This window comes from Phanerochaete carnosa (genome assembly GCF_000300595.1).
Source record: "Phanerochaete carnosa HHB-10118-sp unplaced genomic scaffold PHACAscaffold_7, whole genome shotgun sequence".
NCBI classification, from domain to species: Eukaryota; Fungi; Basidiomycota; class Agaricomycetes; order Polyporales; family Phanerochaetaceae; genus Phanerochaete; species Phanerochaete carnosa.
Window position 1 is genome coordinate 1,058,471 of NW_006767634.1, and position 19,064 is coordinate 1,077,534.

Sequence of the window (19,064 nt, forward strand, 5' to 3'; positions counted from 1 at the left end):
AAGCACAGCGCACGCAGGCGTAGCACGCCTCGCCGTTCCTGTTTCTGCTGACCCATGTTGTTTCTTCTCATGTTCCCCCCACTCATACCAGCATTTTGGTAGCCGCACTCTGCATCAGGACAGACTTATTCGTATTCGGCAGCGCTGTGCCTCGCATAATTCAAAGCATGTACCATACAGCTTCATGACTTTTCTCCAAATACATTGTATATTACCCAAGTCTCGTCTGAGATGACAAAACTCGTACGATCATCACCGTTGCTTCTGCATGACAGTTTGAATGCTGGACATTAAGTAGCCGGTGAGAGCTTGCCTCCCAGAGGATATTGAATGATCCTGATTCCACGTCGCCGCGGAGAACAGAGTTACATTCGGTCGTAAAGACACCGAACATGCACAAGACTAAGATAGTTTTTATACAAGGAGTACTGTCGGTGGGTATCCTCGCCGCGGGGTTCGTTGCCCCCCTTCCCGCACAACGCGAAGCTATTTGGTGAAAGCGCGGATGATCTTGGCCGATATGTGAAGGAAGAAGATGGAAGCAATGAAAGAGAGGGAGAGGACAAGCACAATAAAGGGGTCGCTAAGGGACAAACAGAGATGTTAGGCCAGTCACACGTTCTAAGAATCATGCCACGCACACTCGAATCCCAGGTGAGTCGTCTGTGTACAGCTTCAACATCGTGTTTGAGGAACCACCAGCACCTGCCGCACGGGTCGAGTTGGGCTTGGAGACCTGAGTAGAGCCTGCTGCTCGCCGGCTGTCGAAGAAGTAGCTCAACAGATGATCGTGACAGAAGCGAGGGGTAACGTACCGAACCTGCGCACCGGGCGGTTTGGCAACGCCAGAAGCGGCCGGACGAGCGACGGGACGGGACGACTCTGAGTCAGACTATGCAGCAGACATAATCAGGACTTTGTTTGACAAAAAATACAGGCGCTGTGAAGGCGTACCATGGCAGACGAGGTGAACGAGAACGAGAGGATGTGCTGGCAGCCACGACCGACGTGGTGACGCCTCCGCGTGGCCACGTGACCATAAACGCCGCCCCGATATTCAGCTGCGCTCTCCACCTGATTGGATATATCCATTCACCACAGCAGTCATGTCGCTGGTATAGTCCACATCTTAGAAACTACAGAAATTGTACTGAAGCTTTCTAGATACATGCATTGGTTGCCCGCGGCCCGACCGTCCTGGCAGAGCACCAAAGCGGTACGCGAGACTTTTCGCAAGGTGCGCAGCACAGAAACCTCAGAAACGCAAGACGAATGGCTGATATCCGCGGCCAGCCACACAGACCATACTCTCCAAGATACCCCCGAACAACAGCAAGCTGACCTATGTCTGGGAACAGTTTCTATTCCACTACGTCTCGGAAGGAGGATTCATTTACCTCGTTATGGCGGATGATTCTGCTGGAAGGTAAGTTCTTTGTAACTGTCGTGAGTTTCTAACATTCAGAATGGCTGCAGACGTATGCCCTTTACTTTCCTAGCCGAACTCCAACGCAAATTCACTAGCACCGCACAACCGTCATCATCCTCCGACGACACCCCCGCGTATGCGCTCCAAGGCACGTTCGGCCCCGTCATTGCCCAGCTCATGGAACAGTACAACACGTCGCCGCCGACTGACGAGCTCGCGCGTGCACAATCTGAGCTTGCACAAGTGAAGGATATTATGGTGCAGAACGTAGAGCAGATCTTGTCCCGCGGCGAGCGGATCGAGCTTCTCGTGGATAAGACGGATAACATGGCCAGCCAAGCGACTGCTTTCAGGCGAGGTGCCAGGACGGTTCGGCGTAGCATGTGGTGGAAAAATACGAAGATTCTGTCTCTTAGCGTCGTCGTCGGTCTGGTGCGTACATGGTCCATCATATCAGCCTTCTTGCGCTCACGTCATCTATCACAGTTCCTTCTCTGGTTAATCATTGCTCAGTTCTGCGGCGCTGGTCTCAACCAGTGCTCTACCAAGTCATAGCTCCCCTTCCCTGTACAATACTCACGGCTCGACGTAGCCCTCTAAATCGAAGATTGGGTGTAAATATTATCATTATTGTATCATGCAAAAGAACCAAGAGATGATGTCAAGAGACACACACAGGCTACTTACTTAAATACACACAATAGAAGGAGGAGAAAAGAAGCGCACAGCCAATGGAGAACTCACTTGTATTATACAGTGGGCAGAAGTACTGTCCGCAAAACAGAAGAAGCAGGAGTGGGGGTCGGTAATGTAACGCAATTGCTATCATGTTACGAGCCACCTTTCATCCACCTTGAGGCTATTCTTCGCCGCCAAGATGGAGCAGAGCCGGCAACGCGGACGCCGCAGGATGGCGTAGCGCGGCGCAGACCCAGAGCCAGGAGAAGACGGGGCAACGCCTGGGCAATTCGAGAAGGCGGCCACGGAGAGTGAGCGGTTACACGCGTGGCACCGGTGCAGAGGTCCGAAAGGTTCCGTCACGGTGTCAAGCGGCATGATGGAACATGGGCCGAAGACGTCCGTCTCAGACGACTTGCCTTGCTCACGATGGGCGGAAATATATCGTCGGCATTGTCGCATGAGACAGTTATATCCAGCATCGTCCTTCGGGATCCATCCGTTGCGGTCGAAATGGGGGTAGAGGACGCCGATGAGTAGAATGTCTTTCGCGGCGTACTGTAGGAGTTGTTCAGTGAGCGGGCGGCGAAGCCACATATCGCAGCCCCGGTTCTTGTGCATGGATATAACTTGAGCTGTGCGATACTTATGAATGGACAGAATATAGAGCATAGAAAGTGCGGACTCACGATCTTTGCCGACCTCACGTGCGTAGCCACAGTCAACCCAACACCTCTGCAGCCCAATAACCGCGTGCAAATCTTGCAGTTGCTCCGACCTTTTGGCTAGCTGCTGTGAGATGTAGGAACGTCCAAGCCGCTCTAGTCGATCTTTGTCTCCTTCACCTCGCACGATCTGCCTCGACGCCACTTCTGCTACTTGAAGATCCAATACTCCCTCCAGTGCGACACCAAAACTCGTGATAATTTCGAGAAAGTCCATCCGTCCATCCCAAACGACCTTGAGCAGGGTCGGATCGCATAACAGATGGAGCAGATAATAGATGTCTCTGCCAGTAATGAGGGGGCTGAGGAGGTCGAAGAGAAAGATATGCTCTGCGAACGGTGTGCCGACACATATGAGCGTAACGCAACCACCGGCTCTACCGAGGTTGTAACCTTCGCAATCGAGTATCAGGTAGGGTGCAGTACGCAGCACCCATACTGCTGATGCATAAGTGGCGGGACTGTCACAATAGACATACTTCAGGGGGACGGGAGTGGAAGGGATGGTCTGGGGATGAGGAGCAGGCATATAGAACAGAAGAGGACACAAAAGTCGGATAGATAGTAGACCGTTCAATCAGAGCAGAGTGATAGATGCAGCATTTTCACCGTTTGAGAAATAGGGGAGCAATCTGCAGGTAGATGTCAGCGACAGCTCACAGCGTCAGCAGAGGGGGGATACGCACTGGTCGAGAGAGTATAAAACACCCCGGGAAATGAATTCAATATACGCGTTGGCTGTCAAAGAGTGAGACAGTGGCTGATTGGTGATGCGGGTCCGAAGGATGGAGTATAGAGCAAGAGTGGCCGGAGAGCTAACTTAGACTCGCCTGTCCCAGTCACCATGAGCGTCTGATACACTCATTCCGATTAAGTCATATTAGGCGCCAAAAGTACGAGACTGGGTACGCGAGTCTGGCCCGCTCCGGGGGAGTAGGCAGCAACATCCAAAGGTCCATCAACTCCGTCATTTCTCAAGGTGAGCACAGAATTATGCTTGGACGTCGTACAGGAGGGCAATATCAGATTGGTGGAATGCAAAGGAGTGGGATTTTGGTGGAATTTGAGGTGGATCGCGGTTCTGGAGAGTGGATGACAGTCGGTTAAGACGGATGGCGCTATGCTCCTAATCGACGCTTCTCGGGTCCCTCTGTGCAAGATCACTTACAGCCTGCTTTGTACGGCCGTTTGATTGCAGATGGTGCGTCCAAACCAGCTCAATAAATACAAGTGTTCACGGCTAACCGCTCCTATGAGCGTAGAAGGTCGAGATCGACTCGTTCTCCGGATTCCGGATTTACGCCTCGAAGGGTCGCCTCTTCGTTCGTGGCGATAGCAAGGTGCAACATCAAAGGGGTCGCTGTTAAAATCCATATTTACGCGGTCTTGTTACAGATATTCCGGTTCTCCACCTCCAAGACTGAGTCGCTCTTTTTGCAACGAAAGAACCCGCGCAAGATCGCCTGGACACAGGTGTACCGGCGCATGCACAAGAAAGGTATTACAGAAGAAGTCGCCAAGAAGCGGTCACGCAAGACAGTGAAGCACCAGCGTGGGATTGTCGGTGCCGACCTTGCTGCCATCGCTGCCCGCCGGAACCAGTCTGCTCAGGCCCGGGCTGCCCAGCGCACGTCTGCTATCCAGAAGGCTAAGGCTGAGAAGAAGGCCAAGGAGGAAAAGAAGGAGAAGACGAAGGTGCGTCTGTAGCGTTCTTGTGTTATTGAATGCATATCTTACTTGTTAATAGGCCCCCAAGGCACCCGTTGCGTCCGGTCCCAAAGTCTCGAAGGCGCAGATGAAGGGTTCCAAGAGCGGTCGTTAAGCCGCCTCTCTGCTTTCGGTTGTTGTTGTATGATTTTATGCTATCGACTTCGTTTATGATGCACAAAATGTATGGGTCTGCACGCACATCCCCCGCAGTTCCTGATATCAACGTTCGCGTGAACGGATCCCTGGGGAGCCTCGGGACGAGGCGTTGCCGATAGCATGCAAACTCGCGCAGTGCGGCGGAATTGCGATTTGTATCCATTGTAGGTTCTGGTGTAAGATCTTTGTGCGGAGAGGATATTCATGTATTGTGCAACTATTTTGTCATGACGGTATGGTGGGCTTTGTAGCCCTCGCTAACCTCGGAACTCTTACCTTCTGGAGCAGGTACTGGTCCGACAATATGAAATTGTTGAAGTACTGTTCCGAATGTTCAATCGTGAGTGCACGTATCTATTACTGAATCTACTAATCTATTTCTAGGGATTTGTTTGCGGCGGAAAAGACTCGGTCGAACAGAAGTCCCCGACCGCGATACGCTCATCCCGAAATTCTCTGATCTTTCATCCGAACTCCAGCCTGCTCGCATAGTCTTCACTCCATCTCATAAGATTCCCGGGTATTCCCTATACAAGCTAGGTCCGCCAAGATACTTGCCCTTTGGAGTGGCGGCAGGCGGCACCAAGATCCGGATAAATGAACCCCAAATCACGGACAAGCTACGTCAAATCCTCCAGACAACGACGCATGCATAGACTAGACCTTACGACCGGTAAGGGTGGACGGCCTCGATGGACTGGAAAAGTGCAGCAGCACTGTACGTGTTGCAGGGCGGCAGATGCTGCGGTCGTTGGCGAAGCCACAGCTCAAGCCGAAGTTGTACGCGCACTCATATTCAGGGAAACTGCACTTCCGGCGTTCCGCAAGCCGTGCTGCCGTTCTTGGCTGAGGCTCGTGTCTCGGCGATTTGACCATCGAGGGGGCCGATTGACGACCATGCGATCGTCTATGGCCCAGGGTATGGCGTCACTCTCGGAGCAGGAAGCGAGTCTTTATGTGTCCGTGGCTAAGCTAACATTCTAATTTAGTTTGGGCCCTATACACCAAAATTGGTGGGAAAGATGCAAAGTATTGCTCGGTCGACTCTAGCGGGGTGATCGGTGGTGTCTCTATCCAAGCTGGCGCTCGGCTAGGCATTACGCGAGGCGAAGACGATGTTAAATACGCGGCAGTGGGACTTTATAACATTGCTCAACGTGATCGGCCAGCTACGGGTCAAGAGCGACAAGATTTATCCTGAATGGCAAAGACTAGGGAATACTTGCGCAACTTTGAGCTGCGAAAACTCAGGTGGTCGAAAACATGCGGCTCTCGCGCAAGCGAGCCTGGCGATGCGGGGGACTGGACAACAGTTCATGTTCAGAGGCTACATAGTACAGACCAGATGTCCCAGTACCCGCTCTGCGTGCATGCTATTTTTTTTCGTCATGCTTACTAGTAGTCGAGTAGTCGGTCCTCCGGATATTGGCCGCGAATCAATGTCCTCCATGCCCTCGCTCTTCCCTGCTGCTTCTTTTCGGCACATGTGATGCCTCAGCATGCCCTCTCCCATGGCGACCCAGTCATCGGACGGCTTACCCTCGGGCATTCAGTTCTTGCGCGCACCGGCTATGCTTCGTTTACGCCATGGAAGCGTGTCGTGGCTAGATTTAAAGGTCGCATGGACGGACGCAATGTGCCACTGTCTCAGCAGCTCTGGCGGACGTGAGCGATGGTCAACTTTACCATTCTGGCTGGAGGGTACACCTCCTTCGTCGTGTCTTACCTCTTCAATTCGGACGCGTCGACCTTAACTGTCCTGAACCAGTCACCCACTGGTGCGAACCCTTCGTGGATCTCGCTCCACCCTACCAACAAGAGCATTCTCTAGTAAGTACCTACGTATGCAAGGCCGGAAATCGCTCGTTTGAGCTCATTCACTTTCTAGCGCGACGAATGAGGATGAGCCAGGCGCACTCCAGTCATTCACCATTGGATCGCAGGGTGTTCTGGACCTCATTGACACTGTGCCCTCAGGCGGCGACGCTCCCGCGTTCACCACAGCACTGAACAACGGCCAAGTAGCCATCATGAATGTACGTATCCTTTTGCTCGCTTTTTCGCGCGAAACATAGCTTACACATACTCGCCACAGTACAACACCGGCAATGGCAAGATCATTCCTACGACGTCTGACCCCTTGCACTTTACGACGGACGCTCCGCTCATCACCTTCCCGTCAGTGAACCAGTCGCACCCACACATGGCGCTGCAGCACGACTCAGAGGTGTTCATCCCGGACCTCGGCGCGGACAAGGTTTGGCGGCTCGTCGAGGACGGGGCGCCGGGCAACTGGAAGATCCAGGGCTTCATTCAGCAGCCCACCGGCAGTGGACCACGGCACATTGCGACGCGCGGTATGTATCCCTTACAGAGAATTCAGCCCATCCCTTGTCTGACGCTCGCACAGGCGACACGCTCTACGTGCTGCACGAACTCTCGAGCACGCTCACGCAGCAGCTCATCCCCGCGCCGCCGAACGGCACGACGCCGCTCATCGCAAACGCGAGCATCCTGCCGCCGACGTTCCCTGCGGGAAGCGATTTCCACGCGGCCGAGCTGCTGCTCACGGAACCCACGGCCAGCTTCCCGCAGCCGCTCGCGTACGCGTCGAACCGCAACACGGGCAACGTCGACCCGCGCGGGGACACGATCGCGATCTTCGCGCTCGAACCGCAGCTCACGCTCCTCACCCAGGTCTACACTGGCCTCGACCAGGTCCGCGGCATGCGGCTCTTCGGGCCCGAGAACGAGTTCCTCATCGCCGCTGGCGTCGCCGGCAGCGCGGGCACCAAGGTCTTCAAGCGCGTCAACGGCGGGCAGGACCTCGAGCTTGTCGTGACGAACACAGACATCACGCAGCGGAGCAGCTTCGTGTGGCTCGACTAAACAGCCCCTGCGTACTGCTGGAGCTTTGTATGCACTTGAGGTGTTGAAATCTATCTATTGACAGATGCACATCGCGCTTCTGACCAAAACTTAAGACGACGGTCGACCAGGTCTCGTGTAAGAAAGTGACAATGTGCGCAATAAGATGCAAGCTTGGGGATGAGAGGTGGTAGTACAATCTGCTACGACGCGACGTCATATGGGGACAAATATACGGCCCAAAGAGAGTAGGACAAAAGGAAGGATGAAGCCGTGGAGATGCACGAGATGCCAGGAGATCGGAGAGGGACAAGTACAATGCGCGAGAAAGAGGACGGAGAAGAATGTACGAGAAGCAAGGGAAACAGTGCACGTGGTAACGATGGGGCAAGCCGGTGCGTCGGCTTGGAGTTGGGCGCGAGCTGCTGACTCACTTCAAGCTAAGACGCGATAGACGCTGTACAAGGTCAAGGTCTCAGTCCGCGTGAGATCCGTAGGTGGGCGGCGCTGGCGACGCTAACGTCCGGGTGGACAGCCGTAGGCACGAGCAAGCGATGTATGACCGATCTGCAGCGCAATGGGTTGTGAGCGAGTACTAGGGCGGGTATGCGGTATCTGCGGGTAATAGTACATGGGGCCGGCGGTGGCTTGTAAGGCCTATCGTGGTATTAGATGATGTGTGCGAGTATGCCGTGTTGCGAGGGAATCCAAGAGAAGAAGACCAAGGGAATCGTTCATTGTAGCATTTGGATTTGCGCGATAAGGAATTGCTTCTCGTCCTGTGTGGCGCAGATGGGCCGCGATTAGACTCAGATAATCCACAGGGCTGTGCAGAATGCTGCCGTTACGTACCGCGAATTGCTCGTCTGAGGGAAGCCGGGCGCGCGGGGGAGCGCAAAGCGTAAGTATAAGCTTCACATTCGAATTAGATGAAGTCATTGCTTACCCTCCTTGTCGTTGTGGAAGTTCTTCAGGAACATGAGTAGCTTTTCCTTGTTCCGCCTCAAGATGCTTTCGATCTGTGGCGGCTTCTTCGGGTTCGCCACGAACACCTGACAGACGCAACCACACAGTACCGTGTCAGTCAAGCCGCCACGATGCACGAGGGCCGGACCGACCTTGAAGACGTGGAATGCCTCGAACTGAATGTTCTTGCTCTTGTCCCGCAAGAGGTTCATCATCATCTTCAAGTTCGCTTCATTTGCGATATACCGCGTCATAACGCTGAAATTAGCCCGATCGAGCAGGATCTCGCCGAGCAGCTTTAGCGATTGTCGCTTGGTGACGTAGTTTGAGGACATGATGAGCTGTGTGTAGGACGCGAAAAACTGCGAGCAGGTTCAGCACGCCATGAAAGAGGCGAGAGATAAACTAGGCTTACTCGGTCGTAGTTCTTGTCTAGATAGTCCGCGACCATCGGCTTGTGGCGCGTCAGCGTCTCTTTGAGATTGTTGTATGCGTCGCACGAAATGCCGAATGTTGTCGTTTCGATGTAATGCGGAAACATGTACAATCTGATGGATGTATCAGTACATGCTACGAGGGGTACATGCCAGGGGTGACTCACTGTTCCGAGTGCAGCAGCATCTTCGCCAGCGACTCATGCCGAAGCATCTCCTTGAGGATCATACCGGTATTGAGAGCGATGTCCTCGTTCTCGTAGCCCTTGAAAGCAGCAAAGAGAATATCCGGTTTTCCATTGAGATATTCGACTGTAGGGAACCGTGAACCGATCTGTCTTCGTAGTAGGCTGTTGAAGATCTGGACAACATCTTTCCGCGACTCAAAGTCCAGTCGGTGGATGTTCAGTAGTATGTGGTGCAGCAGATCCGTTGCATATGCTTCCTGGGAGAGCTGCGCAATAAGTTCCGGCGTCGGTTCTAGAGGGGAATGCGGCAGTCAGCTTCTGGAGCAAGGCGAATCATTGAACCTAAAGCTTCGGTCTGCGTGGCGATAAGATGCCGTTTGACGACGAGCACGCGTACAAAGCAATCGGCGAGAAGCGTGGGTCACCATGGACACCAGAAAGGATTTGCTATATGCATTATCGGGATATGTACAACGCGAATACTCACCGCCATCGCCGTTGAGCATGCTCTTCATCTGCTGGAGACTCTTGGCGACATCATCGTTAGCCTGCATGAGGGAATTCATCGTGGGTGAGATAACAATGACGCGGTCACAGCACGAGCACGTACTTTTCTGCGCTGCTCACTTCCGGGAACAGTCGACTCAAGTCTCGGAAGGGTGTCTCTGAGACCGCGGACGAGATCAGGCGGTGTACGAGGTTTGGTCTTGAAGAAGTTCATGTCACACTGCGTGCCGTCGCAGTTCGTTCTCTAAGGGGCTCGCTGTGGAGCAGAAGTTTGTGTGACTGTAAGACGGGGACTGGCAAGGGAGGCACTGCAGCTAAGTACAGCTGTCTGTGGTGATCTGGCGCTGCGAGAGCTATGCAGTCTCACTCCTGTTCGCGACGGTCGCAGCAAGGGGACGTGTGGGATGATGTGGGGGTGGCTGGAGAAGACCGTGGGCGGAGAGGGAGACGTTCAGGGCAAAGAAGTGCAGTGAACGATTGAGCGGCAGATTCCAAGCACACAACCTGAATACCGCGCTTGCTGCCTTTTATGGTATGTTTCGATCGGCTGTCGGCCGCCCAAAGCACACATTGTCAGGAACACTGCTTGGGAAAGCGTCGACCGAATTGACTCGGCTGGAACCATGTCAGACATAAGCCCCAAAGTGTGTGGAGACAAATACGAAATAGAACACGCGTCAGCTTACGGACCTTGACGTCGCCTCACAATTCAAAGCTCAGTGTTCTTTGGCGAGTGTTGTCTGTCAGGCATGACCATAGTATGACCACATGTACAGCATAAAAAACGCGCAATTTATAGCTTTTTATACACAAAAGCTTCAAAAAGTGCACTCGACTATGGCTAGATAGAGAGAGCAAAATGATGAGTCGACCCAGGCTCGAACTGAGGACCTTCTGTGTGTTAGACAGATGCGATAACCAACTACGCCATCGACCCGTTTGTCCTTCTCAATTCGATAGTGATAAACAATGTGCCCGCCTCAGCCCTCTGTAAACCTGTGTCGTTCAGCATCTTTGCTGGGCAGTAGAGGCCCAGAAGAATAAAGTTTTACAGCTGTCGTGAACAGTGGCCGAGTCGAAGCCCAAATGATGCCACCGCGGGCGCCTTCTGGATAGGGAAAGGGCCGCGTATGATCATGAGGGGATAAGCTGAGGTGTAGGCGGAAATGAAACAATTCTGCATCAGTTTCTATTAGACTCGCCGGTCGTTGCGGAAGCCACGGGCGTCTTGCAATCGGCGAGACACGACGCGAGCTTGTGTTTCGCAGGAAACCTGCCCAGCAACTGAGATGTTCCAAGTGCTCACTGCGCGACCAAGGCCCTGGCAGGCCAGGCCGGTCGCACGATGGATAGACAGGGTAGACAAAGTTCAACAGTCACCGTTGGTCGCCGAGGTGGCGAACAACAGCGGTTTCCGTAAACGGGACACGGCGGATGCCGGGAGAAGCTAAGCCCATGTCGGCGCCGGCGGCCCGGCACGGAGTTTGCGGCTGTACGATATCGGACGCCAGAAAAGGCAAGAGACTGGATGATGAAGTCGCCAGAGCTGTCATCCGCGACTGCCTTTCCTTCATTAAGAACAGGCCCAGACCCACCTGTTTTCCTGACAACCGCCTGGGGGCAGCTCTATATAACCATCCGTATCCTTTTGCCTACTCCATCCGTTCTGTCGTGCCTCGGACCAGGTTTTTCGTGCTCTACACTACACTACTGCGACCACATAGCTGGCCCGACATTTGCCAGAAACTCAGCGGAACGAATTCTAGTATGTCAGCCTCACTACAGTGTGGTAAACGAACCTGACATGTTGCTCTTCATTGTAGAACACCCGAGCTCTAATGTCACTCACACTAACCTCACTGCCGGAGGAGATTCTTGAGCGAATCTTTTCATTCGTGCTGGAACCCAGAACATCATCTCCGGATGTTTCGCCTGTTGTTCTCAAGACGTCGTTCACACGATCCCATTCAGCTCCATTTCCTTCTAGTGCCAGCCGCGGTTCTGCAACCAGTAATAAGATTCGACCTGCTGACTTTCCGGCCTTCTCTCGGCCTCCTGTGCACCGGTACACACCTCTACTGACCTGCACGCTCTTCACCCGCATTGGCGAGCCTCTTCTGTACTTCTTTATCCACGTCAAATCTCGCGCACAGTGTTCCCAGCTGGTCTACACGTTGCGCGGGCGTCCGGACCTCGCCCGCTGCGTCCGCGCGCTCAGTATCGATGGTTTATGGGGCGACAGCAATCCACTTCTCCGCGCGTTGCGTGTCCGCGGCATGCGGCTTGAACGCTTCGACTTCTGCATCACTAGTGACCACAATGCTCCGCGCGAGAGCACGTCTGAGCTCGATATGTTCTGCGACACGCTGAGCATGCTGCCCCTCTTCGGCACAGTCAAGCATCTGACGGTGCGCAAGGCTGCGAACGCCTACCTTGCGCTGCCTGCCCCGAACAGCACGCTCGAGTGCCTGAGCAGGGTCATCCCGGAATGGCGATCGCTGGTACGTTCTCGTCCAAGCGCCGGCCACCACGCCTCTGACCTGACCGCACCAGGAATCCGTCAAGATCGGCTTCCGGCTCCCCTCCGGGCCCCGCAGCGACGCGTCTCCCGCACCCGCGCCTGCGAGCGACATGTCCGGCGTGCGCCACTTCGTCGCTGCTCTTGCATGCGCGCCCGCCCTCCGCGTCGTGCACGCCGAGCTCCCGGCGGTATGGAACACCGCGCTGCTCGCGATCGCGGGCAACCCGGCGCTGCGCGCGATCCGCCTCAGCCCCGCGCCGTCCGCCGCAGGCGCGCACGCCTTCCTCGCCGAGGCACGCAGGCACGCCCGTCTCGCGGAGCTCATCGAGCGCGGCACGCCGACGCCTGCGCCTGCCGCGCGCACCGGGCGGGCGCTGTCGCGCGTGGAGCACGCTGGTACGCCGTCGCGCTCGGGCTCGCGTGGACGTACGCGCGCGAACACGACTGTCGGTGTGGGCACACCGAGCGTCGTCTTCCCCAGCGCGCCTGTGCCGCCCCCTGCGCCGGCTGCCTCCCCTTCCAGCGCCTCCGTATCGTCCAACCCAACGGGTGGACCAAGCAGGCGGTCCTCGCAGCGACGCACCGGCCGCCGACAGTCAAAGGCAAGCCGTCGCATAAGCGCCGTCTGAGTCTCACGATGCCTGTTTCCGTCCGACCTTCTCTCGTTCTTTTCTTCCTTAGTTCTCGTCTCGTGTCTTCGTTTTATATCGTATATTCCCCACATCTTCGTCGTCTCCGCTTCTTGTACACAAGTATATTGTCAAGTTCTTAATCAATATTAATGTACGTGTTCTCCTCGGGCACCTCTTTGTCGCGTCGCACGCCTGCGATAATGCATGTCACAATGGCATCGGTTGCACGCCATACACAATGACACGCCGCGGCGAGCATCGCGTATACTCAACCACTAAGCTCCACCATAGGGCGCGTATACCAGCCGTCCATACAGAGGAGCCGTCTAGACGCGACTTTTCGCGTCGCCGTTGAGACAAAGACGCACTCTCATTGGCCAGTGCTCTCACAAGGCGCCTCTCACGGGGCGCTGCACGCCCACCGAAGGTTGGCGGCGGGCGGCGCGTTCTTCTCGTCTCTCATTCGATTTCTCTTCTCAATTCTCTCCGCCCGTGAGTAGCACGGTCCACCGATTAACTCGTTAATTGTATATTGGCAACATTTTTTTTTTTGGCAAAAATACTCGTCCAAGGAATAGCTCCCTGGCGGGGAGTCGAACCCCGCTTTCGCGCGCACCTTCAGCGGATGACAGGCGCGTGTACTAACCGATATACTACCAGGGATACTTGGTGCATCTTCACAACTTCCTATGAGTACACCACTTCTCAGCGCTCTCGAAAAAAAAACCAGAACCCGGGACACGAAAGAAGTTACGTCCCAGATAGAATATCCATATTTAACACCGATTATCTACAACACAGCCGCGAAACGACTAAGACCACATTAATACTGCTACACTCGAAAGTGCGTACAGAGAGAGATTTGAATAACAAAGGTGACAGCTGGCAGAAAGTTCAAACGATGGTGACGGCGAAAGGAGGGGTGTCATTTCAAGTTTTAGTCCAGAGTGTTCAAGTCCAGGGTTCAATCACGGCAGAAGTTCGTCTTTGGACCCCGCGCGGTCGGCGAAGAACCTCGAGACCGACTTGCGCTTGGTGGCCTGCTGTACCAGAGAATTTTTGGAGACGCCAGAGCCAGGCACGAGAGCACATCCATCCTCCGCGTCGTTGACGGCCCAACCCGACGAGCAGCTCTGGACGGCGCAGCCACCTTGGGCGCAGGTGACGGAGTCGACACCCTGAATGGCTGTGCAGTCACGGCCAACGGGAGCAGAGGCGTTGTTGGGCGCGAAGGGGCTCGGAGCCATGCAGCCTCCGCCTGAAGCGCTATAAGACTCATGCAGAGGATGGTGTATAAAATGACGTACAGCTCTCCAGGTCATTGCGTGTGTCGACGCACTCGAATGCGGTGCTGTCGGTGCTACCGTATACGCCGCAAACCTGAAAGACATCAAGCGGTCATTATTGAGAGCACCAGAGAATCACAAGACTGTCAAAACGTACGCTCTCATGGGGCTTGCATGAAGCCTGCGCCCGGTTCAGGAGCGAGTCAGCGCGAGCAGCGAGAGTGCGAGGAATTGCCGAGCCACAAGTCTACGAGGATTCGACGATCAGCGGTTTGAACTGTAAAACAGCCGACGCGTACGTACCGAACCCGGGGGGAGGCACTTGCCGTTGCAACTGACGTAGGGCGGAGCGCAAACGCACTGGTTGCCCTGTTTGACGTACGGAGGGTGGCACTGGAAGCCACAAGGTTCGCTGGAGGAGCAAACGGGATCGCAGTTGTCGGGGTATGTGCAGTGCTGCGAGTTCGGGCCGGTGTTGATCTACGAAGGCACGGTTAGCTAGGCCCTGAGGTCTCACTGACATGCTTACCAGCAGGCTCAGAACAGCGTTGATCAGAGCCGATCCGTACTTGTCGCCGAGGACCTTGAGCTGGGCGTTCGCGCTGAGGTCAAGGGGCAACGCCGAGAGACAAAGACAGATGTTGAGGTCGACAAGTTCGCTGAGGGGAATGCCAAGGAGGCTGCCTCCAAGCCCGATGTCGGCGTCAAGGTAGACACAGACGTCGAGCAGAGCACGGCGCTCGTGGTGCTGGCGGAGCGTGAGAGCATTGCGCGCCGCTGGGATCTCGGCGGTCGGCGTGGCGTACTTTCGGGCGAGCTTGGCTGAGACGGGCAGCACCGAAGAGAGGGAGAGGAGCTGCGAGGCGGCGAGAGCGAAAATGAAGGTGAAAGAACGCATGGCGGGCCGACCCAGAGAACGTCGCGGGCGAGGGAGAAGGACGAAGGGAGGGAAGGTGGGCAGAAAATAGGAGACGCGCTCGATTTTATACCGCTGGCTGTCGAGAAGTACTGTCCCAAACGCCAAAGTTTAGCTCGCATGGACGTTGGACCCAGACAGATCGGACGGCAGACGAGTGAGACAGTAAAATAGACGTCAACGATTGCCATATGCGGAATACGTGTTCCCAGAATTGGGAGAGGGCCGACCGCTTCGGAATATTAAGGGGTTGATGCCATGGCGACAACTGCTTTATACGGCATTGTGCAGGCAGTCCCGATGTTCATGTCCGCTCGAGAGGCGCACAGATGCGGCAAGGTGAAACGCATGAAAATCTTTGCCGGCCTCTGGCATTCTCTGGGACGCGACAAACGGGCTTCTAGCTTCAGTCGGCGCGGTCTGCAACACGGACGACCACATGCAGGCAAGACATGCGACGGTGAGTAGAGCCAACGCTCACCAAGGACTGCAGTCTCCTACCTGCCGAATAGCCCTTGGAAGCAGAGCGGTCAGTCGAGAGCTCTCGGCACAGGGTCGGGTGCCTCCCCGCGCACCACAGCGAAAGATACTTAATGGGCTGATCTGCGGGATTCGAAGCTGCCATCCGTGACAGCGCAAGGTAATTTCCTAGAACGCCGCCCGCCATGAAAGTTCACCCACCGAATTAAACCACTTATAGCTCCATGCTTGAAGCTCCTGAGGCACGGTGTCCTCGGAGTCGGGCTTCAGCGCGCAGAGGCGAAGGAGCGGCCATTGGACGGCGAGTGGACTATGCTATCAGAATGTCGACGAAGGAGGGCCATCCGCATCTTATGCGAGGGTTGATCGTCGCGTGGCAGGCTCTCTCTTCTCCCACAGCCGCGAAGGCGCGTGCAGAGTTGGCGGTGACTAGTGTGGGGCGACTCGAGTACCGACGGAATCCTCAGCCATCCCAGGCTATGCAGCCGAGTCCAGAGAACACAGAACGGAGGAGTTGCCAGCTAGACAAAAGCTAAAGTGTGGGGTTGGGGCAGCCAGTTCTATGGAGATCAGAACGGCGTGAGCATTGAAGCAGAGCAATTTGTAGGGTGTGACCAGCGGAGCGCCACATAGCGCGGAATGGACGTCGTCGAAGCGAAACGGCATGTCAGCATGATTCGGCATCGGCCGCCGTGACATAATCCTTCAGTGTCTGGAACAAGTCGATCGTCGCAAGATAACCATGCCACCTGCGGCCTAAAGTGGTCGGAAGCGTCAGTACACACCTAGATGGAAACTTTCGCGGACCCCGGAGAGGATACTAGGACATCTCTCCACCCAGAAACCATACAGCTCTCTCGCATTGACCGGTTTATTCGTGACTTTTCGACATCCCTGGCCCTGTTCGAACAACACGTTGTCCGTCCAGAACAGATCATCACGGCATAAATAGTCCAAGCCTCAGGACCAAGCACACATTCTGAGCTCGACGGGATTCACGACTCATTTTCGGTCGTGCGTGAGCTCTCCTTGATGGCCCGTCTTTGTGGCAGGAAAGTCCGCATGCACGCAGTCGCCCCTGTGTGCGAATATAAAAATCGAGGTGCCTCACACCTGGGCTCGCGGATAGTCACTTCAGACACATCTTGCATGACGCGACTGAGGCCGGGCTTCGCCATCCGCGCCGCCGCCATCAGGTCAACGTTCAACAGGTATCATCGCCGCCTCTCTCATTGCCGCCTTCAATGTTAAGCCGCTCTGACTCGCCGCAGCATCGCACAGACGCAGCAACATTATCCCGGGGCGATGCACACGAACGAGCTGAAGGCATCATTCTAGGGCGTTGTTGTCGTTGCCAAGGTCGGGGATGCCGGGGTACTCGATAGTGACATGGCCTTTGTCGGACGCACAGCTATAGTTACTGCCAAAGATCCAGGAATTTCAGCGCAAAATGGCCACAGCGCATAGAGCGAGACGGAACGCACACAAAGAGGAAGCAGTCCCAGCCCTTTTGCGGGCCAACGCTCGAGGTGTCGTCCTGGATCTCGGTCGGAGAGCTGCCGCACAGGCCATTATAGAAGCCGATGTTCTCGCAGATACGGGCGAGACATCCCATGAGATAGGACCCGCAGCCAGCGAGATAGAGAGCCCCTTGGCTCAAACTTGCTGCTCATAACGCGGCAGGGAGTCGAAAACGGTGTTGGGGGCGAGGGTGGGCGCTAAGCGGCACGCGGTGTGAGGTGTATGTTCACGTCGAATTATTGACACTTCGCTGCTGATCTTGGGTGGCAGGGTCCCAGGATATGGGAGGTAGATGCACAACCGGTGCGCTCTGCGAGGTTCGAGACGGCTTTGGTGGCGGCCGCTCGAGATGACTCGGACACGCTCTCGAGTGTCATCGGCAAGCGGGGACATGCAGCTCTTACCGGTGGGGCAACGATAACGGCGCTCGCCTCTGACAAAAATGAGACAAGCCAGTTGACTATGCTGTGCGAACTGACAGATTTGAAGTCCCCATCCAGTCCTCGAGCCCCTGCTCTCGCTCGTGTCGCAGGCTCAAGCGAGATCGTTCAGCTCGCGCCTGGCACAGGTGCCGTTAGACCGGCCGACGCGCAGATTTCTCCGTCCCATACGGAGAAAGCTCCAGGCATGGCGGAACCGCGGCCGCGTATGGCCGGCGTTGGCGGATGTGTTCTGCTGTACCGCGATGAACTGCACCCGCGCCGTTTCAAGGTCCTCCCCAACCTGCATAAGCACTGCCCGAAGAATAGACTTGCGACATTTGGATAGAATATTTCAGGTTGGTGAGCCCGTGCGGAGGCGTGTGATTGTAAGAGATAGCAAGCCTAGGAGAGGGTGTGAGCGACCCTTGCGAATGTGAGTTGCCCACGAGATACCGTGGGAAAAGGACGCCACGAAGTCTGAGTAAACAGAGACAAACAGCCTCGGACACACGTCGGGTTCGGCCACATACCGAGCTCACGCACCACCAGCACGTCGCAGGACATCGAGCAAAGCAGCCGCCAGCTCCAGCACTCGGCGTCTGGCAACCGTCTTGTGGTTTGCTCGCTGTGCAACTCGACTGATACACTCAAGATTAGCTGGTGGCACCCCGGTCGGAACGCACTGAGCTTGTGGTCAATTTCACCTGTGGATGCCAGGCCATGTAGTCCATGCCTCACGCCAAAATTGCCAGGCTTGAGCTCCTATTAATATGTGATTTATACGACGATGTGAGCTTGATCTCGGTTTATTACGCTCTAACGGTCATGGAAGCCTGATAACGGAGGCATTACCAGCCTTGAGCACTGTTTGGAGCACCCAGCGAGGGCGCGTTCACGCCCCGATTTCTAGGCCTTACCTCGGTTGTATCATGAACACCATCACTATCGGACGAAGAGGCCGCAAGCACAACTTGCCTCGGCGCTTGCAGACCTTTGTGTATTGCAATGATGCCTGACCCCGGTATGGTGTCTTAGCTTGCCTTGCTCTGGACGTGATCTTGTCACTTAAAGTCCTAGACATCCTATCAGGCGCATTGTATCTCTGTCCAGCTAGGTTATGACGCTGTAACCTGAACTCAAGGCTCATACATGCGCAATTGTTCACATCATGCCAACATCGCGCACCCAGGGATTTCAGCTCTGAGCTCGACGCCGCCGCTACGGGGAAGGGCTGCCGGTGGCTAAAGACATCTGTAGAACACTCATGCCGACCTTGTGCCAATGTTTGGTGGACCGCTCTGCTCGTCAACACATGTCGCGTTCACTGCGATATAAAAGTCCAGCTATATTGCGCCTGCTGACTACCAGAACCAGCACTCGTGCTCCTTTACAGCATAACATCCTCTGCCATATCGCGGCATGCAGCTCAAAGCAGGCCTTGTTATTCTGGCTACTGCCCTGGGCTTTGCAGGCACCGCAGCGGCGTCACCTATTACCTTCGAGGTCTGTCAAATCTTCCTACGCCGAGCTTCATGCTGACCCCATCCTCCCTCAGGCTCGGGAAACTGCCGTGGACGACTATCTCTACGTCTGCACGGACGTCGACTGGTCCGGCGATATGCCAG

General features: G+C 55.3%; 9 protein-coding genes and 2 non-coding genes across 11 annotated transcripts; 4 read left to right on the top strand and 7 right to left on the bottom strand.

Annotated features, from left to right (window-relative positions):
- Positions 1-486: 486 nt before the first annotated feature.
- On the bottom strand, positions 487-957 carry PHACADRAFT_163521 (uncharacterized protein; the record flags this gene model as incomplete). Its single annotated transcript, XM_007397864.1, has 4 exons — positions 487-583; positions 642-761; positions 816-892; positions 955-957. The coding sequence occupies 4 exons, from the start codon at positions 955-957 to the stop codon at positions 487-489; spliced, it is 297 nt and encodes a 98-aa protein (XP_007397926.1).
- A 366-nt stretch (positions 958-1,323) lies between these two features.
- On the top strand, positions 1,324-2,040 carry PHACADRAFT_259447 (uncharacterized protein). The gene is made up of 3 exons (XM_007397865.1): positions 1,324-1,426; positions 1,477-1,861; positions 1,916-2,040. The coding sequence occupies exons 1-3, from the start codon at positions 1,404-1,406 to the stop codon at positions 1,982-1,984; spliced, it is 477 nt and encodes a 158-aa protein (XP_007397927.1). The 5' UTR covers positions 1,324-1,403; the 3' UTR covers positions 1,985-2,040.
- A 214-nt stretch (positions 2,041-2,254) lies between these two features.
- On the bottom strand, positions 2,255-3,361 carry PHACADRAFT_197657 (uncharacterized protein; the record flags this gene model as incomplete). The annotated part of the gene is made up of 1 exon (XM_007397866.1): positions 2,255-3,361. The coding sequence occupies one exon, from the start codon at positions 3,359-3,361 to the stop codon at positions 2,255-2,257; it is 1,107 nt and encodes a 368-aa protein (XP_007397928.1).
- Positions 3,362-3,879: 518 nt separating this feature from the next.
- PHACADRAFT_259451 (uncharacterized protein) lies at positions 3,880-4,893 on the top strand. The gene is made up of 4 exons (XM_007397867.1): positions 3,880-4,033; positions 4,095-4,172; positions 4,228-4,527; positions 4,580-4,893. The coding sequence occupies exons 1-4, from the start codon at positions 4,031-4,033 to the stop codon at positions 4,652-4,654; spliced, it is 456 nt and encodes a 151-aa protein (XP_007397929.1). The 5' UTR covers positions 3,880-4,030; the 3' UTR covers positions 4,655-4,893.
- A 1,445-nt stretch (positions 4,894-6,338) lies between these two features.
- Positions 6,339-8,351, top strand: PHACADRAFT_147588 (uncharacterized protein). The gene is made up of 4 exons (XM_007397868.1): positions 6,339-6,528; positions 6,587-6,734; positions 6,794-7,055; positions 7,109-8,351. Exons 1-4 carry the CDS (start codon positions 6,371-6,373, stop codon positions 7,585-7,587), a joined length of 1,047 nt encoding a protein of 348 aa, XP_007397930.1. The 5' UTR covers positions 6,339-6,370; the 3' UTR covers positions 7,588-8,351.
- PHACADRAFT_99790 (uncharacterized protein) lies at positions 8,301-9,875 on the bottom strand (the record flags this gene model as incomplete). Its single annotated transcript, XM_007397869.1, has 8 exons — positions 8,301-8,345; positions 8,419-8,432; positions 8,513-8,618; positions 8,685-8,894; positions 8,948-9,080; positions 9,134-9,446; positions 9,642-9,702; positions 9,765-9,875. 8 exons carry the CDS (start codon positions 9,873-9,875, stop codon positions 8,301-8,303), a joined length of 993 nt encoding a protein of 330 aa, XP_007397931.1.
- Positions 9,876-10,524: 649 nt separating this feature from the next.
- PHACADRAFT_t111 lies at positions 10,525-10,598 on the bottom strand. Its single transcript has one exon. It is a non-coding gene; the product is annotated as a tRNA-Val (tRNA).
- Positions 10,599-11,482: 884 nt separating this feature from the next.
- On the top strand, positions 11,483-12,811 carry PHACADRAFT_147594 (uncharacterized protein; the record flags this gene model as incomplete). Its single annotated transcript, XM_007397870.1, has 2 exons — positions 11,483-12,162; positions 12,215-12,811. The coding sequence occupies exons 1-2, from the start codon at positions 11,500-11,502 to the stop codon at positions 12,809-12,811; spliced, it is 1,260 nt and encodes a 419-aa protein (XP_007397932.1). The 5' UTR covers positions 11,483-11,499.
- Positions 12,812-13,392: 581 nt separating this feature from the next.
- On the bottom strand, positions 13,393-13,477 carry PHACADRAFT_t110. The gene has a single exon. It is a non-coding gene; the product is annotated as a tRNA-Asp (tRNA).
- Positions 13,478-13,540: 63 nt separating this feature from the next.
- Positions 13,541-15,929, bottom strand: PHACADRAFT_259454 (uncharacterized protein). Its single transcript, XM_007397871.1, has 6 exons — positions 15,518-15,929; positions 14,630-15,436; positions 14,404-14,580; positions 14,258-14,347; positions 14,122-14,194; positions 13,541-14,072 (listed from the first exon to the last, which is right to left on the bottom strand). The coding sequence occupies exons 2-6, from the start codon at positions 14,996-14,998 to the stop codon at positions 13,783-13,785; spliced, it is 999 nt and encodes a 332-aa protein (XP_007397933.1). The 5' UTR covers positions 14,999-15,436; positions 15,518-15,929; the 3' UTR covers positions 13,541-13,782.
- An 896-nt stretch (positions 15,930-16,825) lies between these two features.
- Positions 16,826-17,111, bottom strand: PHACADRAFT_197663 (uncharacterized protein; the record flags this gene model as incomplete). The annotated part of the gene is made up of 2 exons (XM_007397872.1): positions 16,826-16,916; positions 16,981-17,111. The coding sequence occupies 2 exons, from the start codon at positions 17,109-17,111 to the stop codon at positions 16,826-16,828; spliced, it is 222 nt and encodes a 73-aa protein (XP_007397934.1).
- Positions 17,112-19,064: the final 1,953 nt, after the last annotated feature.